This window comes from Hyperoodon ampullatus, assembly GCF_949752795.1.
Source record: "Hyperoodon ampullatus genome assembly, chromosome: 10".
Taxonomy (NCBI): domain Eukaryota; kingdom Metazoa; phylum Chordata; class Mammalia; order Artiodactyla; family Ziphiidae; genus Hyperoodon; species Hyperoodon ampullatus.
The window spans coordinates 26,598,691-26,623,644 of record NC_136923.1 but is presented as its reverse complement, the minus strand read 5'-3'; the positions used below and the strand labels follow the sequence as shown (position 1 = coordinate 26,623,644).

Below are 24,954 nucleotides of genomic sequence, written 5' to 3'. Positions count from 1 at the left end.
AAGGCAGCCAGGAGGCTGAGCGGGAGGGGGAGGCGGCACCTGGTGCCAGAGGAGCAAGGGGCGGGGATGTTAGAGCGAGCAGGGCCCCGGGCCTGGACAGCTGCTCTTTATCCTGTGCGCCTTGGACAGCCCCCCACAGAGTTCTGATGGGGAGGAGAGGGCATCAGGGTTGGGGCTGAAAGGTTCTTCAGAGCTCAGGGCAAATGCTATGTACTCTTCAAACCAAGCTGGGAAAATACTGATCGTCTCTGCCTACTTTCTTCACTTGGTCTTCCTGCGCTAGGCACCAGGGGACACGCAAAGGTGAGGAGAGGCTTCTGTATCATCTGTCTGGAGAGGCAGGCAGGTGGACCCCCAGTGACGTTGTATATTCGTTTGTTCATTCAACGTGTATTGGGGGGCCATTATTTTTATCTGGTTTTTGTTTGAAGCATTTATGGTGTGCCAGGTGCTATACTAGGTGTTGGTACAGCACTGAACAAAACAAAGGTCCTTGTCTTCATTTAGGATTACTTTCTTGTGGATATATTACATATTAAAGAAAACCAAGTAAAATCTTAAAAAGAAACTCAACACATTTTTCTAACTATCTGTGCCAGGTTAGATTTGGGGCGAACATAGTTTGCAGTATATGTGGTACGGACGTAGGTTATGTTATTGAACCGCAAAAGAGAATTAGAAGCCTGACTCCCCTTAAAATCCCTTAAATTGTAGTGAAAATGTAAGCCTGTAGAGCAGTACATTTGTATAATGTGTGTATAACGAACACACAGAAAGTATCATTTGTAGTATTGTTGTAACATAGAAGAGGGAAGGATTTATGTAGATGAACTCATATTTGGGAGGTGTGATTTGGGGCTGCTGTGGTTAGCAGCTCCTTTCATTTTTTTCTTTACAGACGGAGGCCCTAAGCGGTATCGAGTGGTCAGGTTTACTTGACCATTCTTCTTCTCAAGAGTAATTTCAAATTTCTCAACAATGACCGTTTTGGGGAGGTCCAAGAGGGAGGGGATCTAGGTATACATATAGCTGATTCACTTCATTGTACAGCAGAAACTAACACAACATTGTAAAGCAATTATACTCCAATAAAAAAAAAAAAGAATGTGACCATTTTTAAATTCTGGGGTTAGACATTGTCTCTGGATCCAAAAATCCTATCCCATTTTCTTGATTTCCATAGGGAGTGTCTTTCGATAGGGACTCACGCTGGTTTGCATCTTTTCCTGTGCACAGCCTGTCTTCTTTTGGCCTCTTACTCTTTAATCCCCCCAGGTCTCCCTCGGCCTGTCTCCAGGATGCTGTGAGCCCCTTTCTCTCTGTATGGCATTGTCACAGGAATAAAGAAACACTTGTGTTTAATTTTTACTCTCTGGCAGTTAGTGAAAGAAGACTTTGTGATACGTATTTTATGGAATAAGTGCTTCTTCCCTGTTAACATTCAAAACTCTAAATGGCCCAAATGGGACTTTTCTAACGGAGTTGGTAACAGCTCCGATCAATGAATTGTTCCTGTGGCACAAAACACAAGGACCTGTTACCTGTTTGTATCTACTGTTTGCCCCTCAGTTACATACCTGGTGGCATGGTTAACATTTCTTCTTTCTTCTGGTGGAAATAACATCACTTGGAGGCTGGAATATCTGCTCCTAACTATTAGGGAAAAAAATCATACTCTTAAGATTTTTAGCCTATCAGATGCTGAGCAGCCTTTGATTAAGCTAATGGTCCAAGTTGCTTTTTTATTGGCATTGGTATTTTTTGATGTATGGCAGAAAAAATTATTACTGAGATTCCTCCATGTCTGGTTGTTTGTTTTTGTTGTTGTTGTTTTTGGTCTGTAGACACATTCCTTAACCCAGCGGAGGGCTGTCCAGGGTAGAAGAAAACGATTCGATGTGTTGTTAGCCGAGCACAAAAACAAAACCAGGGAAAAGGAATCGATTCGCCATCCGGACTCTCAGCAACCAACGCAGCCTCTCAGGGACCCGCATCCCACTCCTCCTAGAACTTCACAGGAGCCACACCAAAACTCTCACGGAGTGATTCCTTCCGAATCAAAGCCTTTTGTAGCTAGTAAACCTAAACCTCACACCCCCAGTCTTCCAAGGTAAGCCCTGTCCTCCAGCTCTCTCTCCCTCTTTCAGAGAACAGACGTGCAGACTGTAGAGCCCCGGTGTATCATGATGTCGAGGACAGACATCAGGCTCGCTACGAGAAGAGATGTTTTTCTAATGGGGTTTTACTTTAAGAAAAAAAAAAAAACGTTCATCACTGAGTTTCAACCAGGGCTGTTTGTGGCCAAATGCAAGTAGCAGAGTAAAGCTAGAATTATCTGTTCTCCCCCTGCTCAGCGTTCGGTGTCTCCTGACCCTGTTGAGTAGGGCTGCAGCCCGGGTCCTGCCCGCAAGTTAGTGATGGGAACATTTCACATGGCTTTGGCAGCCATTTCCCATTCATCTGTCTCGCTTCTTGCAAAACACAGCAGCAGGGGCTTCCCTGGTGGCGCAGTGGTTGAGAGTCCGCCTGCCGATGCAGGGGACGCAGGTTCGTGCCCCGGTCCAGGAAGATCCCATGTGCCGCGGAGCGGCTGGGCCCGTGAGCCATGGCCGCTGAGCCTGTGCGTCCGGAGCCTGTGCTCCGCAACGGGAGAGGCCACAACAGTGAGAGGCGCGTACCGCAAAAAAAAAAAAAAAAAAAAAAAAAAAAAAACACAGCAGCAGTTGGGATTCTTGCTGGGGATAGGCATTCAGCCTGAGTCTTTACAGCGTCCATTTACAACATGTTTTTTCATTCACTCATTTGGGACTCTGGCCTGAGCGTGTATGAGTCATTTGAGCTGTGTAGTGAGCAGCAGGTCAGAACTTAGACACATCCCTTGGAGACAGTGATGGTGGGCTGAATATATGTGTGTGCGTGCCTGTATATTTAACCAAGTGGAGTAAAGGACTTTGTACCCACTTTCCAGAAAGAAGGGAAAAAGAAAGGCATAAAGAACGAGGGTTTTGAGTCTGGGCCGAGGGCTTCTGCTTAGGAATGTGCCAGCCCTTGGGTGCTGTTGCTTAATTAACCTTTTATCCTCACGTGTCTGATTCTTGAAATGGTCACATGAGGGGTGGAAGTTCCTCCGTCTTGGAAACCTGAGAGTGCCCGTGAGCCTGTCCCCACGTGGGCCCCCTGGTTTCCGAACAACACGGTTGGAGGAGTGATCAGAGGAGGTGCCCGAGAATGTGGCCAGGCCCAGGCTGTCGATTCCTTTGCAAGTCCGTCCTTTGGCCAATTTCATTGAAGTTTTTCCATCTATTAAAAAATAGGCTTAAGTCTAGAAACACCAGGCCTTTATGTGTGTTGGAAAAGCACAGTGCTGTCCTTGAGTTACACACACTAGATTACCCACATAAAATGGTAAAGCTACCTTCTTTTATCACCTCCTGTCCCTCTTAGGTTATTTTAGAGCACATTACCAATTACCTCATTGATTGCCTTAGTGACCCAGTTCCAGGTGAAATTTGAAGAGGAATCAAAGAAAGAATTCTCTTAAATTCCACATGTATTTCACCGCCTTTGGGGAGAATAGGAGGCGGACCAGGTGGCTGTGGAATAGAGAAGTGGTTATAAGTTACTTTGGTTAGACTGGGCAGACAGCTGCATTTGCCATCGCGCGGTTTGGGAGAGAGGACCCTTCACTCCCAGGCCCCCCGGATCAGCATCTGTGTCCCTAGTGCTAGTGGTGGAGCCCAGACCTCCCTTGATGGTTTTGGATACATTGTTGTATCTGAGTTAAGGCGGCTGATTCCCAGACATGTGATGTGATCTGATCAGTGCTGCACTTTCTACTCACCAAGGCCTCCAGGCTGCCCTGCTCAGCAAGGTGGGAGTGCCCCCATTGACCCTCCTCCAGTCCATGAATCTCCACACCCTCCCCTGCCTGCCACTGAGCCAGCTTCTCGGTTATCCAGTGAGGAGGGAGAAGGCGATGACAAAGAAGAGTCTGTTGAAAAACTGGACTGTCATTATTCAGGTCATCATCCTCAGCCAGCATCTGTAAGTTCCACATCCGCCCCCGCTCCAACCCTCCCCACGCCGCAGGGACGGGGCACTGCAGGGGGGCGCGGCGGGGACCCGGGCATGCCCTCTGGTCCATGTAGGGCGAGGTCAAGGCGCGAGTGCAGCTCAGAGCAGGGCGCCCCGAGGCGGCATGCACTCGATCGGGTGCGTCTCCTGCTCTTTCCGTTCTCTTCCATGACACTCAGGGCCAGGCGTTGTCACGCTCGTGCTTCACAGCCCTCGGTCCTCAGTAAGCGCCGCCTGTCCTGGCCGCTGCTTCCCGGGCCGCATGTCCTCGGAGTTAGCGAGTCCAAGTGTGTGCTCTCTCTCTTGCAGTTTTGCACATTCGGGAGCCGGCAGATTGGAAGAGGCTATTACGTGTTTGACTCCAGGTGGAACCGGCTTCGCTGCGCCCTCAACCTCATGGTGGAGAAGCATCTGAACGCGCAGCTGTGGAAGTGAGTGCCCGTCCCACCACCTCTGGGGGCGGGTGGCGCATTAGCGCTGCATCCTCTTTGTTTCTTATGGGGCTGATTTAATGAAGGTAATGGTCTCTGAGATGAACACATGGCCTTTGACCAGCCCTGGAGGAAGGGCCCTCATCATTCATACACTCACTCTTGGAGCAAATGTGTCTTGTTCTCGGTGCTGGGGTTTCAGGCTGAGGGACTCCCAGATGGACGGAGCTCACATTCTAGGTCGGGGAGAAATGCGAAAGCCAGTCAGCAGAACATAGAGATCATAGCTTGTCGTAAGGGAGATAACAGAAACGCTAATAACCTGTAGCACTTACTGAGACTACTGTAGGCCAGGCACCTTAGCAAATACAATTTTCACACCTTGCTGTGTCAGGTGGCCTGGATTATTCCTGTTTTACAGGTAATGAAACTGAGAAGCAAGGTCACACAGAACGTTAGAGGTAGAGCCAGGGTTTGGACCCACCTAGGAGCTGAGATGGGAAAATAACAGGATGGAAGGATTCATGGAGAGCCTGGCTTAAGGGGCCCTTGAACTGAGATGAATGGATGAGAAAGAGCAGCCATGGGGCTGGCGGGGAGGAGTGGGTTCCAGGCAAGGAGAACCGTATGTGCAAAGGTCTTGAGTCAGAAAAGAACATGGCTTGTTTGAGAAAGAGCAAGAACGCTCCTGGAACAAGAGGAGATCTGAGAGGTCAGATGACACTGAAATTGATTGAGGGCACTGAGGAGCTAGCTGCTGAGGGCCTTAGGGAAAGGAGCCATTTGCTCTGGTTTACAGTTGAAAGTAAGACGATCATCTCGTGTGGCCTTATGCATGCCGTTTACCCAGCGTGATTTTAAGTGGAAGAACAGTTCCATGGCCCGAAAGGTTTATTAGCTCAGCCTTTCCTGAAGTAAAATAGTTTTTGTTACTGCAGGACTTCTTAAAGCCGTTAATGGGCACGGTCCGTTGTAAGTCTCAAAGCAGAGGATATCGTGTATAATGCGGACTGTCTCCCAGGCTCTTTTGACCTGGGAATCTCTTTTAGGGGAGCATCCTGGGGACTAGCCTTTGGTGGAACCTACTTCGGGAAGCACTGAGCTTTGCTAAAGGGGGCTGTCCGATAATACTTAGTCATCCCAAATCCTCCATTTGGGCGTCATTTACTAGTGCCTCCCTGAGTGGACTCTGCAAGTACATCTATTTTTGCCTCTCTGCTTTGCTTGCCTGATACAGTCAGAGGAAGCTGTCAGAGACCTCGTGTAGTCCAAAATCCAGAGAACCATCCCCATGGTCGTTAATAGGACTTGCACTTGTTCACAGTGAAGACCAGCCCCACAGCAGTGTTACTCTGCTTTATTTCATGTTTCTTCCTGGTTCTTACTAGATAAGAACCTTTATGAACAGTGTTTAAGAACAGTGTTCTGAACCAGAGACAGACTTGGGCAGTGGTTTGTTGGGATTCTTTGGGGGGTGGCCTCATATCAGAAAACTTTAAAATGCATGAAATCTCAGCTTCTTACTGGTGGGACCTGGAGAGCACATTGAGCTCACAGAACTATGGGTTTAATGTACTTCTGAGGGTTTAGAAGGGTCCTCAGAATTTTTATCCCCATTATATTGGTAAGTGGTTTATGGCCAGTGGTTTGGGTTGAGAGAGTTTCGGTTCCTAATGGCTTGTGCTGGAGAGGTTTTCTTCTTTGTGCTGTGAACCTCTGAAGAAGCAGGGTCCTGAAGTTGACTCCACTGTCTGTCTCTCTCTGTTCTCTCAGAGGCTCACTGCCTTATCCGTCACTTGCTCCCAGTGAGGAGGAAACCGTTCTTTCTGTTCACATGACCTTTGGTTTTGAAAAAGTCAATTCAGTAGAGACAGACGGGCCACTCAGTGATGAGCTGGCACACGGGCCTGGGGCAGGTAGGAGCTTGAAGAGAGGTGCCAGGCCAGGTGCTTGAGGGAGTAAATGCTGCCGACAGGGGAGTGAGGGGCGCTGGCGCGGGCCGCCCCTGAGATTTGCCAGGAGTGGCTCGGCACTTCTCAACCAGAAGAGAGCTGTTCTTCACGTGGCATCTTTGAGGCACTCAAGGAAAGTCTTGAAGTCGGCCAGGCCCCATCCTACTGGCTCAGCCGGAAGTCCTCCCTTCTGCAAAGAGCCCCGGCAGCACTCTCCTCAGCCCCTTACCCTTTAGTTACTGTGGTTAACTTCGGGATAAGTGGAGGTGCGATTTGAGCCTGGCAGTGAAGTAAGTTATCTTCAGTGTGTGGAGTCTCTGGGCAGCAGTGAAAGTAGACCAGCTCTTCCTCTGGAGCATGGCCACGACCCGAAAGGCTGTTTGCAAGCTCCTGTGAGTTCTGTCCGCTGCTTGCGTGCTGTGACTGGGGACCACTATTACACTTCCCCTAGGAGGGGCTGGGATGGCTGTCAAAGGTTTTGTGGTTTGGGTTTTCCTTTTTCTAATTAATTTTTTAGACTGGTAATAAAGTCACTTGGCTAAAAAAGGAAACATGAATATAAAGAGGCATACAGTGAAAAGTTTTAGTCCCCCTGGCCCCCATACTCCTCTGTTTTCTACCCACTCCTCACAGACAGAAGCAGTTTTATCAGTTGCTTGTGTCTCTGAGTTCATGTGTGCAAACACAGGTCAATATGATCACCTCTTCTTTTTTTGTCTCTTCTTTATGCAGAAGGTAAGAAATGACTTAAAAGAGCTCTTTTAAGAGAAACCAGTCATGTCATCCAGAGAGGTCCACATCCCTGCCCCTGTGGAAGCTTTTCCTTTTCACAGGATTTGGTTGTAGCAGCCTGGCCCTTAGGCCCGTCTTCCTAAGCCACCTGGTGGCCATGAGAAGCCACTGCGCCCAGGGAGCCAGAGCCCCTGTGCTGCGTTTCGAGCAGAGCTTCTCACAGGTGCCAGTTGCCCTGGGGATCTTGTTGAGATACACACCACGATGAAGGAGGTCTGGGGTGAGGCCCAGGGACTCAGCATCTCTAGTAAGCCTCTCAGGTAATGTCAGTGCTTATCCTTCGTGAGTAGCATGGGGGTAGAGGCCGGCTTCTCAACCTTGGCTTCACGCTGGAATCTCCTGGAGAGATTTAGAACTTACTGATGCCTGGACCCCACCCCGAGATTCTGGTGTGGCCTGTCTGGGTGTGGCCTGAACTCCACAGGTGGTTCTGATGTGCAGCCACAGTTGGGAAGCACTGACTTAGGGCCAGAGCCACACTTTTGAGTGGGAGTTTTAAGGCTGGTGCGCACACTTGCAGTTGTTAATTCCGTTTATTAATAACTATAGTCCTTCTCAAAACGCATGTGGAAAGCCCTTGGGCAGCAGTCTAGGCCAGCGCTCTCACTTGAAGGATGAGGAACCCAGCCCCTGCTGGTACGGCGCCCGGATCAGCCAGAGCTGCCCGTGGAGGCCGGGAGCCGGGCAGTCTTGGCACTTGGCTTCCACTCAGGCCGTTTGCTGTTTTGCCATCTCAGTGTTCATTATGCCATAGGGGTTTCTGAGATTTTGGTGCCATCACATTTTAAAAATCGGAGCTAAAATAAAAGCCGGGGTGAGGGCGGCGGGTTGGGGGGGGTCCTCCCTGGTTTGACTGTTTGAATACATACTTTATCCAAATATTATAGACAGAAGACACTGTTAGTGCACCGTGACCAGAAGTCCCCCTGAGATGTGGGGGCTTTGTTCCCTTGTACAGGCACTCAGGCCAGTAGCTGGGACCTAGCAGTTGTTATTAACTAGCTGTGCCCTTCCTTTTTCCTCGTTCGTTCATGAGTTGTCTCAGCATTTGAGCGCCTTCTGTGTGCCAGGCACTGTGCTGGATGGACAGTGGTAAATCAGCTGTGGATTGCTCCGTCTGCGGAGATGCTAGACAGTGATCATCAGTCACACGTTAAAACTACCAGAGTCTTCCAGAGTCTGGGAACAGGGGGCAGTGCGGGAACGAAGCGAGTCAGGACGGTCAGGGCAGTTTTCCTAAGAAAGTGATGATGGGAGCTGAAACGGAAGTGTGAGCAGAAGTTGGGGTGAGAGTGCTGTAGGCGGAAGATACCCAGGGTCTCGCTTCACGGCCCGTTCTCGGAACTGCAGGAAGATCAGTAGCCAGGATCACGGAGTTCGGGGTGTCGGATGGGAGGGTGCGGGGTACATACCTGTGGCTGCAGCACCAGTGAGGCACACGGCCTTACAGGCCGTTGTTCTCAGAGCGCAGGAAGGCATTAAGAATTTGAAGGGGAAAAGTGACCCTCTGTGTGGCCCAGCACCTCAACGCGATCCCTGTGACCAAAGGGTGTGTTCAGTGCCAGAGGTGGGGAGGGTGTCCTTCTGAAAGCTTCCACGGAGGGCGGTGGTGGGCGCTGCTCAGGCCCCCCTTCTGTTTCGCAGGAAGATCCCGCCAGTGCCCAGTACCGCGTCGGCCATCTCCACACGTGTTCCTCACCGGACAAACTCTGTGCCGACATCACACTGTGGGGTCAGCTGCCTGGCAGCAGCCACCATGTCTCCCTCCCCTGCCCCGCTCTCGTCCTCCTGCATCTCCCCCAATAGCAAGTCGGTACCAGCTCATGGAACCACACTGAACGCACAGCCCGCCGCCTCCGGGGCCGTGGATCCCGTGTGCAGTCTGCAGTCCAGACAGGTGTCCTCCTCCTCGCCCTCCCCCTGCACACCCTCCGGCCTGTCCTGCGTGCCCTCCTCCCCCATGGCCAGGAAACCTCAGAAGTTGAAATCTAGCAAGTCTTTAAAGCCCAAGGAGTCTTCTGGTAACAGCACTAACTGTCACCACGCGAGTAGCAGTGCCGGCAGCGGCGGCTCAGGAAAGAAACGCAAAAACACTTCCCCGCTGGTAGTCCCCTTCCCCTCCCCCTCTTCTCATTCCATGGAGTCTTTTAGGAAAAACTGTGTGGCTCACCCTGGGCCTCCCCACCCTGCGGCGGTAGCCTCTCCCCACGGCGTCGGCCTCAACTGTGTGGCCGGCAAGGCAAACTCAGTGAGCAGCCGGCACGAGCAGCCCGGGCGGGGTGCCCCCGGCGGAAGCCCCGGCGAGTCCATCAAGAGGATGAGCGTGATGGTGAACAGCGGCGACTCCACACTCTCTCTCGGCCCCTTCGTGCACCAGGCCGGCGAGCTGCCCGTCAGCTCTCACGGCGCCTGCTCCCACCCGCACACTCCTCTGGACAAGCTCCTAGGCAAGAAAAGAAAGTGCTCGCCCGGCTCGAGCGGCATCAACAGCAGCAGCGGCAGGCCCACCAAGGTGGCCAAACTGCCAGCCGTGAACAACATCCACGTGAAGCACGCAGGCCCGAGCCCGGGGCCGCCAGGACTGGCAAACAGCTCCCTCCTGCATCAGGTAGGACAGGGCCTGGGAGCCCCGTGGGGAGGCCCGTGGCCCCTCCCTTGAGATCTTTCATCAGCTCGGAGATCTGTGTGGTCGGGTTGGTGGGTTTGCCTAAAAGCCAATGTCCAGCTTCATGGGGTCTTTTAAGAAAAGGATGAGTTGATGGCCGGACGGAGGTCAAACAGGCTCCTCTGCCTGACTCTGTGATGACTCGGAGGACGCTCCTGGGTGAGGCCACAAGAAGTGCATTTCGGCAGCAAGTGCTGCGGACACCGTCGTGCGTGACGGCAGACCCCTCCCCGAGGCCGGCGGGCCGTGTTTCCCGGAGAGCAGTCCTTCAGTGTGTTTTTCTGAAGAAAGCTGGGCTAAAATCAAACTGATCTAGAAAGGGATGATTTAAATTTGAAAGAGACCGTTTAATATTTTTCCCATCAAAGAATTTCAGAATTTTAATTTCCTTGTTAATTCTCTCCCTATTTTTTCTCCTCCCTGTTTTCCGAGGAGGCAGGAAAACAACATTTATGGTGGGCAGAGCAGAAGGCTAAAATCCTGTTTAAGTTAACAGATTGAAAAGAAATCTGAACGTGACCCACTTGTAGAGAAGGGCTCTCTGGCCTTCGGATTCATTACCGACCATGGCTTTCTCGGGCGGTACCTTGTCTTATCTCCACTCTTCCCCCTGCTGCTGTTTCCTCCTGGCCTTCCCTTCTGTGGCCGGTTCCTCCAGCTTCCTTTCTCTCCTGTCCAGGTCCTCTCTCATCTTGTTATTTCATTCAGCAGAATACCTCCTGTCCTTGCTTACAAGCAGGAATTTCAGCGGTGTCTCCCCCAGAGCCCTACTTTAAAATGTGAGCCTCTTTTTTGTTTTGTTTTGTTTTTTTCCCTTCCTCATCTTCAAAACTGAACTTAAATGCCAGGCTAGAACTTTTTCAGAAAATACTGAGAAGTTTGTTCATGTGATAGAAGTTTCCCTCCAATATCTGTGTGAATTAATACTCAGTGCCAAAGGAATGGGGAAAATAATTATGCACAATTTTAGGTAGCAGCTGCTTCAATTCTTCTCTCTGAGCCACAAATACATATGGGCTTACTTGTGTGTTGTTTGGGTCTGTTTGAACAAAGGTTCCTGGACAAGTGAAACCTTCTTGATTTGTAGTTATTCCTTCTAGTTTAATGATAAGCATAAAAACGCAGTGCAAACACTGTAAGAATCCATCCCTTAATAACTCCCTTCTGGGTGTAGTTTCCTGATGCACATGAATCCCGGGAGGGATGTCCCACTGCCTCGAGATGCCCACACCAGTGTCACTGAGCGCGTCTTCACGCAGACGCCGCTGCGGACCTCACTGCCCACCAGTGTCAGAAGGCGAGGAAGAGGCAGGGCGGGTGCAGCAGACAGTGACAGTGTCTGTGGGGAATGGGGGAGTGGCAGTCTCGTCTACACGGAGCAGCTGCTCCCAGAAGCTTGTTACCAATTTCAAAGAGAAACTGCTGATCTGGACTTGCGTGAGAAATCTGACCATTTTCTAAAGCTCTGTAGTTTTTCCTTTTGTTTTGATCTGGTGAAACCCACACATTTGCCAGCTAAGTTTGGCTCATGAGCTGCCAGTTTGCCACCTCTGATTTCCACCGTCTAGGGGGGCGACTGTGTCCCACTAGGACAAACAGCCTAAGTTTGGGTTCTTTTCCTTAAAAGCAGTTTCATGTTAAGTTTGTATTTGAGAAAGATTTCCTCTGCAGTGGCATACTTTCTGTTATGCTGCACAAATTCTAGGGGGGCCCATGGCTACAGATCAGAGGATGGATGAACCCCCAAGATGTTGCGTATTTTTACGTCTGTGATCATTTATCTGCAAGAGGGATCCTGTAGCTTTCTTCAGACTATCAAAGGGACCCATGACTCCAAAATGCTGCAAAGAAGGCTGCTTCTTAGACCAGTAGGGACCTGAGCTCACTGTTCTCCACGGAGCTGATTTTAAAGCAGAGATAACTGAACTGGTTGGAATCCCCTCAACAACGGAATCAGTGGGACCTGCTGGGGAGCTTAGGAGGTGGGGCTGGGTGCGAGCCCAGCCCCCAAGTTGATTCTTGGGCTCTGCCACCAAGAACCTAAAAATAGCTCACTGTGGGACTGTGAAGGCCAGAGTCCCGTCTCCCCGCCTCAGCACTGCCTTGGGTGTGAGTTTTCACACCTGTGTGGTGGCCCATTTGACCTTGTTCACGTCTCAGTTGACAACCTGGAATACCTTCAAGGAGACAGCATCAGTAAATAGAACCAAAAGGCAAACATGTGAGCCTTTTCTCTAAGCTAGAAACCCAGGCTGCGTCTCTTCTGGACAGTTTTCTAAAAGCCAGTCTTTTAGAAGGATTGTGCCCCGGGGCACAGAAGGCTTTTGAAAGCTAAAGCCAAATTCTGGAGCTGCCTGCTCCTGGCATCACCCAGTCGGTTGGAGACGCAGTGACCTCGGGAATACCTTGTTTAGGAATCAGGGCGGGGCCGTGTACAGCCGCTTACTTACCTTTCGTTGTCTCCCCACCCCCTCTTTTTTGAAAGCCAAAGGCACGTCCCTGACAGCTGAAAATAGCACGGGGAGGAATAATCTGGACACTTTTGACGACAAGTTACACCTCCACTCAGCACTCTGGACTCCACGATGCCTTTGAGTCTGTTTTCCCAACCTCCTGTGGGCCTCGAGGGTAGAAATCTGCCCGGCTGTTGTTTTAACGAGGATGTCCCTGAAGCTTTGTCTGTAGCAGTGAGTACTCGTAAAGGACACTGGATCAAGTCCAGCCACCGAATTGCTTTTATCAGTGTTAGAGTGGTCTGGACTACTTGCTACAATCTGTGAGAAGTTCCTGTCTCGCTGTTGAACCTGCAGTATTTCACGGAGCCACTCTTGGAGGAGGTTGGCTGGCGAGAGTGTCTTGGCAAGAGCGTGACTGTAGACTTTTCTCCCTCCTCCTCTCCCTGCCTAGTTCTTTCCTCACCCTGTTGTCTGTAGGTCCCTCTCCAGCAGTCAGGCACCTTAACTGGAGACACCTCCCAGGGGCGAGCAGAGCTGCACCCCAAGCAGCCCTCTGGAGAAAGGGGGTCTGCAGCTAGGTTTTTATAGCAGGTGCCGGGAATGGAATATGGACGTCAGTGAGAGGCACCATGACAAAAGAGCCTGTGTTTTTGCCCAGCCTTTTGCAAGTAATTTGGGATCAGAAGCCGTCAGAAGTTTCTAATGTACAAACTGGTTTAAAGCCATTGATGGCCAGAGAGCAAGTATTCACCAGTTTAGAGGCTTACTTTTCATGGTACAAAAGCAATTGTGTGATTTTTTTTTTTTAAAGAAAATGCAAATGCAAACAATTTTGATAATGGCAAGCCAAATTCTGGTGGGTGGGGAGGTAGACAGAAATCACTATGGGGGAAAATTTTCCAAGATTTCCAAAGAGATTGGATTTTTTTTTTAACCTTTGTTTTCATGTTAAACAGTATACAATTAGGTTGGTTGTCCTGCCCAGTCTCCTGTTTTTAAAAATTGCCTTTGTAACGTGAAATAGTTGGGATGCAGCAGACTCTGTCGTTCACAAAGTCATTGATATACTTAAATGTTTCCAAGGCACTCAGTGCATTGCCCGCAACCTCTTCTTTGGATACTGTCCTGGGACTAAGTGTCCGTTTCCGCTTGGAGCGCTCCCCATATTGTGTGTGTCTACACACCCCTTCCTGCCACCGCACATGTTCATGTGGATGCCGTTGGGGTGGGGAGCAGGCACCCAGGGAGGGGCGTTGGTGACTGTGAACACCTGCCCCTGCGGAGATGGCGGGAGGCATGTGTAGTGTCTGCTAGTCACACCTCCTTTCTGGGGATTTACGCCTGCCGTGTCACGGAGAGTTTCAGAGACCCTCCAGGATAGTGTTTCTAGTACCCCACCCCAAAAGAAAGAGCTCGATAGGTTCAGACATCACTGATTGAGAAGGTGTCATTGAATTTGAGGGGATGAGCTGGAGCTCTTTAACAGATGATTCCACCACCACAGCTCCTGAAAGGAGAACCAGGCACTTTTGCTTAGAAGAACACACAAAGTTGCCGAACACAGGGTAAATTTCCCAAGGTTCTGATCGTGGCCCTGGGCAGGGCTGGGACAGAGCCAGTCAGTGCATCCGTTTTCCTTACAATTCTTGGGTTACAAACTTCAGTTTCAGGGAATTTTAAGTCAACAACAGGTAGAATGAATAAATACTTGGTTACCAGCCTAATAATGTGAATTGCTACAGAACTATTCTTATTATGTAAGGTAACAAAAACTTTATTCAGATACTTTAGCTATAAATTGATGTAAAATATTGATTTTCTTTTTAAAGGAAGGGGAGAACAGTATCTTGTTCACCTATTATGCAATCAGTCAGTAAATGTTTTAAAAATGATACTGTAAGAGAGCTTGTAGAAGAAGAAAGCACGGATGGGCCAGTTTGGTGTCGTTAGGAGAGGTCAGTCTGGTTGTTAATCCCAGGAGATGGAGAGAAGGAGGTAAGAGGGAATCAGAACGTACTTAGTTGATTCCCTGGTGACAAGTGCAATGGGGTATGGGGTAGAATTTATTTTCAGAGCCAAGGGGACTTGATGGTTATAAAGTTGCTTTTAGGGATGGAATTTATAGACAGATCATGTTGTTCCGAAAGATGTGAATAGGATCCACGATAGCAGGTTGATGCAGAATAATGTAGATATTTAGATTAGCGAGTCTTGATCATTTGATTTCTTAGACTGAGGTTTTAATTGAAATTTCATTATTGTCTCCCGGTAGTACACAGAGCATCGGGATTAGGAAATTAGCCATTTTGGATTCTGCCTGCCACAAACAGACCTAAACAGTGCTATTAAATTTTAGACTGTTGTTCAAATATTGTATTTTCTCCTACAACTACTTTTTATTATGATGAACAATTAAGACCATTTAAAACACGGGAGTACAAGTATTTTTTTGAATTAAATTAACTTGCAAAAACCAAATTTGCAGTGGTTGGGTTGTTTCTAGACAGACTTTGGTATCAATTTAAAACCAAGATAATTTTTATATTCTTTCCAATAGAATTTCATGACAACTCCTGCAGTTTTCTTAACCTACAAAAGAAAAAAAAAAGTGCTGCAATGATGAACAAAGAATTATACAAAACCTACTTTTGTATCTTTATTTTGGAATTTCTTGTTCTATTATAAATATGGAAGTATCCCTATTTGAGAAGACATATTTTGTTAAAAATGAATTGTACATATTTAAATATGTATTTTTGCACAGGTCTTTTTTTCGGATATCCTGTTTTGGTACAATTGAGATCATCTAGTATTTATTTATTAATTAATAAAAGTAAATACCTTTTTATAATTTGAAGTGGTTCACTGCCAAGCCAATAGTTCTAGAACTTGCCTCCTTTACGGTTTAAGGGATGCCTCTGTTCTGTGAAAGTCTTTTGTCCCTTTCAGTGTCTTGGGAGTGGATTCATACAGATGAAGTGGGCATTGCTTCTCCCTAGTTGCCTGATTTCCCAATAGACTACACGTAATAAGTGACACACTGCTTTTCTTCTGTTAGTGTTTTATGTGTGAGAGTGTGTGCGCGCGTGCGCGCATGTGTGTGTGTGCACGCGCCCTGAGCACATGTGCGTTAGTATGTGATGTGATTAAAACTAATGGGGGGAAAAAAAACAAAACTGAAAGTGCCTGAACCTAGTTTTAAGCTTAGACGGATACTTTAAAAAGACTTGAATGTTCAGTTGAACTTTTGGAGTTTGCTTTTTCCACCTAAATATTGTTACTAAAATTTTAGGGGAGGAGTTGAAAACCACCAAATGCTGGTAATTTTATAAGGTATTTTAAAATTGAGACCTTTTGGTTCACAGGAATTCAACTGGTGATGGATTGCCCGGTGGCACCAAGGGTTACAAATCTTCTTGTCAGCCAGCAACTTACACAATGTGTCTGTTTTGTTATTCACTCATGAAATGCAGAGTTTAAAATAGAATATTTAAAATATTTTGTATTCCAAAAATATACAGAGTACCTCTGAGAACATTGAAAAAAATGTATAATTTGAAAAATGTAACTTATAAAGGCAGCTGTCTTCCTGCGAGAGTTCTGTTGCCAAGGAATTTCTTAATATCTCCCATTCTGTCCTGCGGGGGAAAAAGTTGGGCTTTGGAAAATGATTGTTAAAAGTTTCATTGTTTAGCAGAAAATAATCATTTTTACATTTTGTGCAAAACCTTTTACATTTTCAGATCATTTAAATGAGCACTACATACTGTCAGGGTGAATGTAGGGCCTTGAAAGCATTTTGCTGTGTTTTTTTGTTTGTTTGTTTGTTTTCTGTTTTTGAGCTTGGTTATAAAAGCAATCTCCTGTGTTAAAAATGTGTGAATAGGTTGATCATTTGTACACATAATCAAGAGCATCTCAGCTGGACTTTGTGTTGGCTGCTGTATAGAACATGAACAAATGTCAAGGGATAGAAAATTACTTTGGATATTTAAAAGAGAAGAAATATATAGTCTATTTGTTTTGTAACAAGTTCTGTAAATAAAATAATTTATACTATTTATAAGAAAAAGTTGTGCTTTGCTTTATGAGAAATTAGTTTGTGGAGCAAACATGTTAACGGGCAATAAAACCAGGATTTCTCAATAAACAAGGTTGGCTGCATGAAATATTTTACATGTTTCTGTCTCGTTGTGATACTAAACCCTTTTCGATCTAGTCTGACTTTTCTTCATTTGTAGCATCAGACACCCTTATGAAGCTCAGCTTCCCTTCCATGCCACCTAAAAAGTTCTGAGGGCTTAGGATGTTTCTGTTCTTGGGCACAAAGGTTTGCCTTGGGTAAATTAATAACCGGGTAAACAGTGAACACTACTGTATTCTTGCCCTGTAGGTTTGTCAACAAAGGGAAGTTGATAGATTGAGAAATACATTCTGTTTGTACTGTTTGATGGCATGTGGTCAGTTTTCATTAAAGGTAAGTTTTTTGTGTGTTTTTTAAAATTTTTATTTTATATTAGAGTATAATTAACAATGTGTTAGTTTCAGGTGTACAGCAAAGTGATTCAGTTACACAAGTATCTGTTGTTTTTCAGATTCCTTTCCCATTTAACTTATTACAGAATGCTGAGGAGAGAGGTAAGTTTTTTAACCAGACCTGGTCTGGTTTCTTCCTTGCTTTTTACAGACCTCCCTCACCGGCAGTACATTTTGATATTAGGCACAGCATAATCTTTCATCTCTAGAAATTTGGCCGGTTTTACCATTTGCAAATCACTCTTACAAATTACAAATTATTTTTGTTGCTGGAAACAACGAAGGAAGCCGTGCATTTGTGCACTGGAGTAAAGGTGCATATACAGTACAGGAAGGAGTGAGGCTGGCTTCAGTCCCCGCTGCCCTGCCCCGTGGACTTCCCGTTCAGTCCTTAGATCAGCCGACTGCTCACACTCATTCTTAATAAGTTCCCTGTGGATAACTCCTTTCACTTTGGATGTCCTCCTTAACCTTCACTCAAGGAAAAGGTTCAATCACTCAATCTCTTTACGCTTTTTACTTCCGCTCTCTTGCAGATAACCTGGCCCTGGACAGCAGGAGGCTATCCCAGTTCATGGAATGGGGGTTGGCAGTTTTGGATGCTGGCCTGTGGAAAGTGACCAGCAGAAAGGCAGGGTGAGGCCATTCTAGGCAGAGGGAGCACGCTGGGCTGACACAGGTGTGAAGAAATGCAGACCGGAGGGCAATTCTGGGTGAAGCTTGCGGGAAGGGAGGGGCGGATAGGGTGGGAGAAGTTGGCACCAGATGGTCAAGGACCTTAAATGTCATGGGGCCTTCATCCTCAGGAACATGCAGTTTAACCAGATGTAACTGTCAGAGCCCAGAGGTTTTCATGGTCCCATCCCAGCACATGCAGAAATAATAGTCGTTCACATCTTTAGTGGTGACTCTGGCAAATCAAAGAAGCACCTAAATCTCTGTCCCTTTTTCTCACGTTTTCACCCTGGCCTCAAGCTCTGTCTTCAGCCCCTACCCCCAACCCCCAAGTCCTCATCACAGAGCTCTTCCCTACATCAAGCCTAAGGTCTTCCCCCTTCTTACTCCACCTTCTGCTCTCTCAGTCCTCCCTTTCTCATAAGAAACGCTTGCTCCTGTCGCTAGTGGGACTGAAACGAGTCTTTCGCCGGATAAGGCTGTGATTCTTGCACCTCTTATCTTCACTTTCCATAATCGGAGCTCAGGGAACAAAGGTGGCACTGGCAGAGGATCTCTTCCAGGGGAGGGTGAGACCATCAGCCAAAGAGAAAGTTTTCGGGGGGAGGGGAGAATCGAACACTTATAATTTAACAATTTCTTAAAATCCCCATCACGTAGGGCCCTCCAATAAATGTGGAAGACAGAACGGACAGGTGAGAACCTTGGGACAAAAATCATTCGTAAAGCTGTTGCAGTGATCCAGGTAAGAGCTATTAAGTTTCCACACTAAGGCAGTGACCGTGTGGATAAAGTGGGGACAGATTCCAGAGATCTCTTAAAGGCAGAACCAATAGAACCTGAGGTCTCATTGTATTGAACATTCAAGGGAAGAGTGGGTCTAACATAACTTCAGAGATTTCTACCTTGGCCAGACTGGTTGAGGGGCCTCAACATGAAATACATGGTATGGTGATAGAGAAGGGAAAACATACTCTAATGAATTTGAGTTGCCCACGGGAAGTTCAAGTGTAGTACCCAGTGGCTATTTGTGTAGTCTGGAGCTTATGAGAGAGCTCTGAGCCTAAATAGAATGGGAGGGTTGTCTTTCACTGGGAGTGGATGAGTTCACCTAGGAAAAATAGGTAGCTATCTGGCTTATTATTCGTTAAAATAATACTCATCAAGTTGAAGGCCTAATGTGCCAGATATGGTACCAAGCACTTTATCTACCTTATCTCTCACAGAGCCCCGAGTAGAGTTGATAGTTTGATCCTAATCATACTGATGAGGAACTTCCAAAAAGGTAGGTGTCTTGCCTAAGGTCCCACGATGAGCAGGGGTATTGCCAGGCTTTGAATTCAGGTCTGTCAGATCAGTGGTTCTTAGGTGGTTTTTTTTTTTTTTCCCCCTTCCATAGATTCTCAGAATCACATGAAAGAAATCATAGGTTTTCTCTGACAGAGGCACAGGCACCCCACATTTTATGTTCCGTTTCCAGGATTTCACAAACGAACCCCATGCTCCATGGCCCAGAGAGAGAAGGCAGCCCAAGACGAAACCCTGGAGAAGAGAGTACTGTGGTGAAGACAGACGGAGAAGCGGTAAAGAGCAGAAAATTAGATCAGGGAAGGCAGAGAAGGATGAAGTTGAGTTGGTTGAGTTAGAAGTTCAGACAGTTGACTCTGTCTTAATTACCAACCCATCAACCCACTTAGGTATTTTTTTTCTTCTGCTTCTTTCTCCAGGATAACTGGACTCGGTATTGAGATGAAGAGTTAGAAGAACCTGGGCAGGGAGATTGCCAAAGAATTAAAAAGTATGAGTGTGGCTAAGTGATGGCCTCGCCTGGGTTTTAAAGGAAGAACTGGAAGCTGCCATGTAAGTCCATGCTGCCCCCCTAGTGATGTTGTATTTGCAGTTTCCCTCTTGTTATGTCTTACGATCCTCCTTCCAGGTAACTTGTCTCTGATCAGACCAGTTAAGTGATTTGTTCACAGTTACAGAGCCAAGCCCATGTTCAAGTTGATATGGCCAGTAATGAAGAAGGACTATGTACAAGGCTGATCCAGAGTTATGATGGTGGCACAGCACTTCTAGGAATAGATCAGGATAGGAATAGGATAATAGAGTCCGAGGGGCACTCCAGGTTTCAGTTTCAAAAGCAGAGCTGTTCAGAGGTGCTTGTGATCCCTGGGTCCTGGGTGAGCCCGTGGCAGTGGATGGAAGTGGCGCGGAGGAAAAGAGCACTGGAGTTAAGGCCAGGGAACTAGGCTGTTGCTGCACACGTTGTCCATTTCAGAGCCGGGAGGGGTGAGAGGAAGACGGAGCCAGCTGCTCAGGTCTGGAGTGGACGAGACATGGTAACTTGCAGTTCTGAGGGCAGTGAGCACAGTGGGTTGGTGGTATTGCTGGGTGGTGAGCAGCTTCAAGGAAAAGGTATTTTGAATGAGGGTGGAAACGTAATGGCCAGGAGAGAGAGCCAGGGAGTAGGAACAGTGGACTTCATCTTGGCCCCAAGTTTCTGAGGTGTAGATGAAAGAAAAGCCTCTAAGCCAGAGCACTTCAAGAAAAGTAGAGTCCTCGAAAACCAAGTGTAGAGTTTTACCAGTGTTGATAATCCACTAATTGCAGAGACACTCTGGAAAAGCAGGTCTCTGATAACTTCTAAAAGAGAGGGTCAGTACTGTTGTCAGGACGCCACCTACTGGTAGTCTTGACTAAGTGGTCCCTTCCCCAAGGCAGTGTCAGGATTTATGATATGTAGTTGCCGGACAGGAGGCTGATCATTCATTGGCAAGTTGTACCTTTTATTTCTTACATCCAGTCTGCACAGGGAAAATTATGCCGCTACAGGAGATTTCCAAATGACAAGAGGTAACCCCCCCCCGACCTTGACCGTGCACTTCAAGGTTATTATAATGGCCTGGACCAAACTGACCCACATTCTTGATACCCTTTGTAGGTCTTCAGAGACAGAAGAATAATGCAAAATGGTTTTGAAACCAAAACCAGTGATTATTAGAGCCTTTCATGTTTTCCAGACAGGTATGTCACTTCACTTCCCCCATAGCCGTGTGGAGATGTACTAACAACTACAAATTTGTGTAGAATTAGGATGAAGGACGATCACAGCCCCTCTCCCTTTTTTCCCCTGTAATCAGGGGGACAGATGTCAAGTATCAGCTATTAATCTTCTTCAAGAACAGGTTTCAGACAGCACCAGGGATTAATTTAGAATTAATTATACAATTGATTTGCTAATGGTCAGGAACCTTCCATCCATCAATTACTATTAATGCGTGGTCAGGTTACTGAAGACTACCTGTGTTCAGTCACAAAATGTTAAGTGCACTGCAGTGTGTGTGCTCTGTGAACACATGAGGTAGGTTATTCTTGAAGCCACTGGGTTAGGTAAAAGTTAGGTGCAGACACTTAATAACAAAAGTGCTTGTAGACAGTATTTCCACACCTAAAAGACTGCTAGTAAATGAAAAATTGATCTATTTTTTCTCATGTAGGAAATAGATTACCAAAATTTGACAAAGCTTATAAATACTTATTTCACTGGATAAATTTGATGCACAGATGTTATTGAAACAAGAAATCGGTATTATGGTTTTAGAGAATAATGACAAAATCGTTCATCCCAGTGACTTCATTTTGTACTTGAATAGTGTATTATGAGTGAGACTAGCGTTGCTAAAGGTGACAGGTTGCCAACTTTGATCAGTACTGAAAAGGGACTAAACACAGTGAAAGTGTTTTAACGCTATATCACTTAGCAAATAAAACTATCATTTGATGATAACCTTATTTTCATATTGTGATATGTGTGCCCTTCATGACTAAAACCAGAAAATTAAGACTTTAATTCTTTGGATGGATTCTCCTAGGTGATTAACGGAGGCTGCGGATCACCAATCCCAGGTGTACGATGCGGGGGTAGGACCAGGACAACAAACTCTAATGGCGGTGGAGCCAGGCAGATACTGTAAGGTAACAAACAGGGCAGGCCGGGTGAAGTGGGCCTGCTGGAGGGGATGTGCTAGCCATTCGGCTGGACTGGAAACGTTAGCTCAGAGTTAACCTCATCTGTCCATTTTTCCAGAGAAGGTAGATAATAGGTGATTTTTGAGTTGTCTTTCAATTTTTAGATGGCAACCATACATATTTTTTTCTTAAAAACGTATGGGGGGGTTTCCCTGGTGGCGCAGTGGTTGAGAGTCCACCTGCCAATGCAGGGGACACGGGTTCGTGCCCCGGTCCGGGAAGATCCCACATGCCGTGGAGCCTGCGCGTCCGGAGCCTGTGCTCCGCAACAGGAGAGGCCACAACAGTGAGAGGCCCGCGTACCGCAAACAAACAAACAAAACATATGGGGGTCAGGGGGCCGATGACAGTTGCTGCCCATCGGTGACCAGTTTGCAGCTTGGTAGCTTCAGGAAGCCTCCTTTGGCGTCCTGACTTGCTTTGGGTTTCTGAACCTTTTGTCTCTGCAATTGTGAGAAATAAGGGCGTGGACCTAAAACTTCCTCGATGAGCCTTTTATCAAGATTTAAAATACTCCCACTGGTCAAAAAGCAGAGAACCAAGGTTTGAAATTAGCATTCTACGTAGTCTTACTACGTAACAAACATAAGTGAAAAACATCAATGAGGTGGTCGAATACAAAAAAAATTCTAAAAAATTGTTTTTCCCATAAAACATGGCTTAGATGGCCCAATTTATTAATTTTATGTGACAGCTTTCTACCAACACTCATGGTAATTAATGTGCATGTGTTATATAGTTTGTAATGTTTTCATATAAATGAACCTCATAATAAGCCTGGTTTTCTCCTCCAGGAAGTAATTTCTCCCAGCATCAGAGAGCCAGCATGAGAAGAGCTGGGATCAGAATTTGGTTTTCCAGCTGCAGTGTCCAGTGCTCATTTCTCCTATACCATATGGCCACATTAAAAAGAAATGTGTTAGGTTCCAATTTTATTTTCACTTCCAAACTGATACTCTGAAGCTAACACAGAGACTCTGATTTTGTATTAAAAAATACATATGCATAGGACTAAATATAGAGAATATTCATCAAAATATTAATAGGCATTATTGCCTTGTCAGTCCACTTTAGTATCCTGAATTTCTTTTGCAATGAGCATATTCTTTTTTCCTTTTTTTTTTTTTGCGGTACACGGGCCTCTCACTGTTGTGGCCTCTCCCGTCGTGGAGCACAGGCTCCGGACGCGCAGGCTCAGCGGCCATGGCTCACGGGCCCAGCCGCTCCACAGCATGTGGGATCCTCCCGGACTGGGGCACGAACCCGTGTCCCCTGCATCGGCAGGCGGACTCTCAACCACTGCGCCACCAGGGAAGCCCGAGCATATTCTTTTTCAGGAAAAGAAAGGAAAAACTGGACTCCTTCACCTCAGAACTGTATTGTTTTACTCATCATGAGGCAATTTACTCACCTGGACCCTTATCTGCAGTTTTAGAGTTTTCAGCTTCCCCATCTAGCACTGGGAGTGAAGAGCATTTCTTGTTTTTTTAGCATCTCTTACCTGTTATCCTCACCTACTAATTTTAGGCTGGTGGGGCTAAAATGGTAAAACAAAAAGCCGGGAAGGGGGGAATGGAGAGTGTTATGTGGCTTTTTGCTCTCTTCTAGGCCAACACTCAATCTAAGCCTCGACTGAAAAGCCGTGGTTGCTGTGTGTGATCACATCAGTCCAGGTGGTTTTTATAGGTGGGAGTTGAGGGAAGGAGTTATTTTATGACCTTTTAATCCTACTTCTTCCCCTCTAGCATGAACTGCAGTGTGATAACTGGCTGAAAACAGAGCCCTACTAATTTTTAAATGGGCACAGGGAACACAGTAAGTCCTCAATGACCATATACGTTGGATTTAACAGCACTGATTTTCAGGGTCATGGGTTTTGTTAAGGGTACTTAATATTACCAATTTCTTCAAGAAATTACAGTGATCATTGTTAATAAGGTTTTATAAATAAGCATTTTTAGAAATCCATCTGGCATTTTAAGAGTCCACAGCACCTGCAGGAAGCTCCTGTCAGAGCACAGCTCTGGTCCCTGCTTCCTTGGCAAACAAACAGTCAGTGGCCCCTCTTTCAGTACAGTACTGACGACTGCCACTGGCTTCTAATACTTTGCCATTAAGTATATCATTTGCAAGAGGGCTTTCCTTTCCCAACCTGTTATTACTCGTAGTTTTACTCAAGTATTTAATGAAGAATGAATGTTTGTTTCAAGTTATTTTCAACAGATCATCCGCTGAGATCATGTGTTTTCTCCTCTAATATGTTAAATGAATCATTCCCATCAACAATGTAAACATGCTCTCAAAAAAATGAATCAAAACCTCATACTTATCTCCCCTTCCTTTTTACAGTAAAATGCCATTTCTCATTCTCTTTTTAACTCAGCTCTACCAAAACTGCTCTTGTCAAGGTCACCATTCAGCAAGCCTGGGATCCTCTCAGCAAATCCGGCTGCCTCTACAGTTTATTCTACCACTCCCCAGCGTCCCTGCAGCTCAGGGCCATGGTGACACTTAAAAGGTAAGTCAAATTGGGCCATTCCTCTGCTGAAAACCTCCAGCGACTTTCTTCCCCTCGATAATTGCTCTCGTGGTCTCTCTCTCCTTTTTTCTGTGACACCCCATAGCAGAGAGCTCTCATGCCCTATCATCAATCACCTTTATCTGGTTTTGTATTTCTTTCTTCCTAGCACTTCTCCCCCTCTAAGTTTGTAATTGGGGAAAAAAGATTCCCTTTGCCAATATAGCTAAAATCTTCAGTGAGACTGGCTTTGGCAGATTCTAGAATCTAGGGTTATGGTAGCCTCAAAAAAAAAAAGGAGTGGGGCTTCCCTGGTGGCGCAGTGGTTGAGAGTCCGCCTGCCGATACAGGGGACGCGGGTTCGTGCCCCGGTCTGGGAGGATCCCACATGCTGCGGAGCGGCTGGGCCCATGGGCTATGGCCACTGGGCCTGCGTGTCCGGAGCCTGTGCTCTGCGACGGGAGAGGCCTGCATACCACAAAAAAAAAAGGAGTAATAACTTCCTATCTTCTGTAGATACTTGTTTCTGAGGGAAAGCTTACAATACACTGCATTTCTCGTCTGTCTTCTATGTACTAAGCACTGTGTTTAATTATACAGCATGTTCTCTTCTTCCTAAAATTCAGAAGGCTTAAAGGTAAGAGATGACATGCATGATCCCCTATTTTACTGAAGAGGCAGTCAGGATTTGAACTCAAGTAAAGTACTGTAGTCTCTAACCATTTACCATAAACCAGAGCTGTTCAAATGATGCAAATGTGACATTATTTTAACATTACTGGAGACCATTCTTAGAGATGTCAAAAAAAGTAAATTGAAAGAA

At 46.6% G+C, this 24,954-nt stretch overlaps 1 protein-coding gene across 1 annotated transcript in view; it reads left to right on the top strand.

Moving 5' to 3' along the window:
- Window positions 1-12,509, top strand: part of ATXN7 (ataxin 7) — a gene marked incomplete at both ends in the record, with an annotated part of 86,154 nt that extends 73,645 nt beyond the window's left edge. Inside the window, 7 exon segments of the mRNA XM_079712119.1 lie at window positions 1,845-2,110; window positions 3,846-4,044; window positions 4,384-4,505; window positions 8,894-9,857; window positions 10,626-10,670; window positions 10,672-10,693; window positions 12,400-12,509. Coding sequence (XP_079568245.1) covers window positions 1,845-2,110; window positions 3,846-4,044; window positions 4,384-4,505; window positions 8,894-9,857; window positions 10,626-10,670; window positions 10,672-10,693; window positions 12,400-12,509 — 1,728 coding nt within the window.
- Window positions 12,510-24,954: the final 12,445 nt, after the last annotated feature.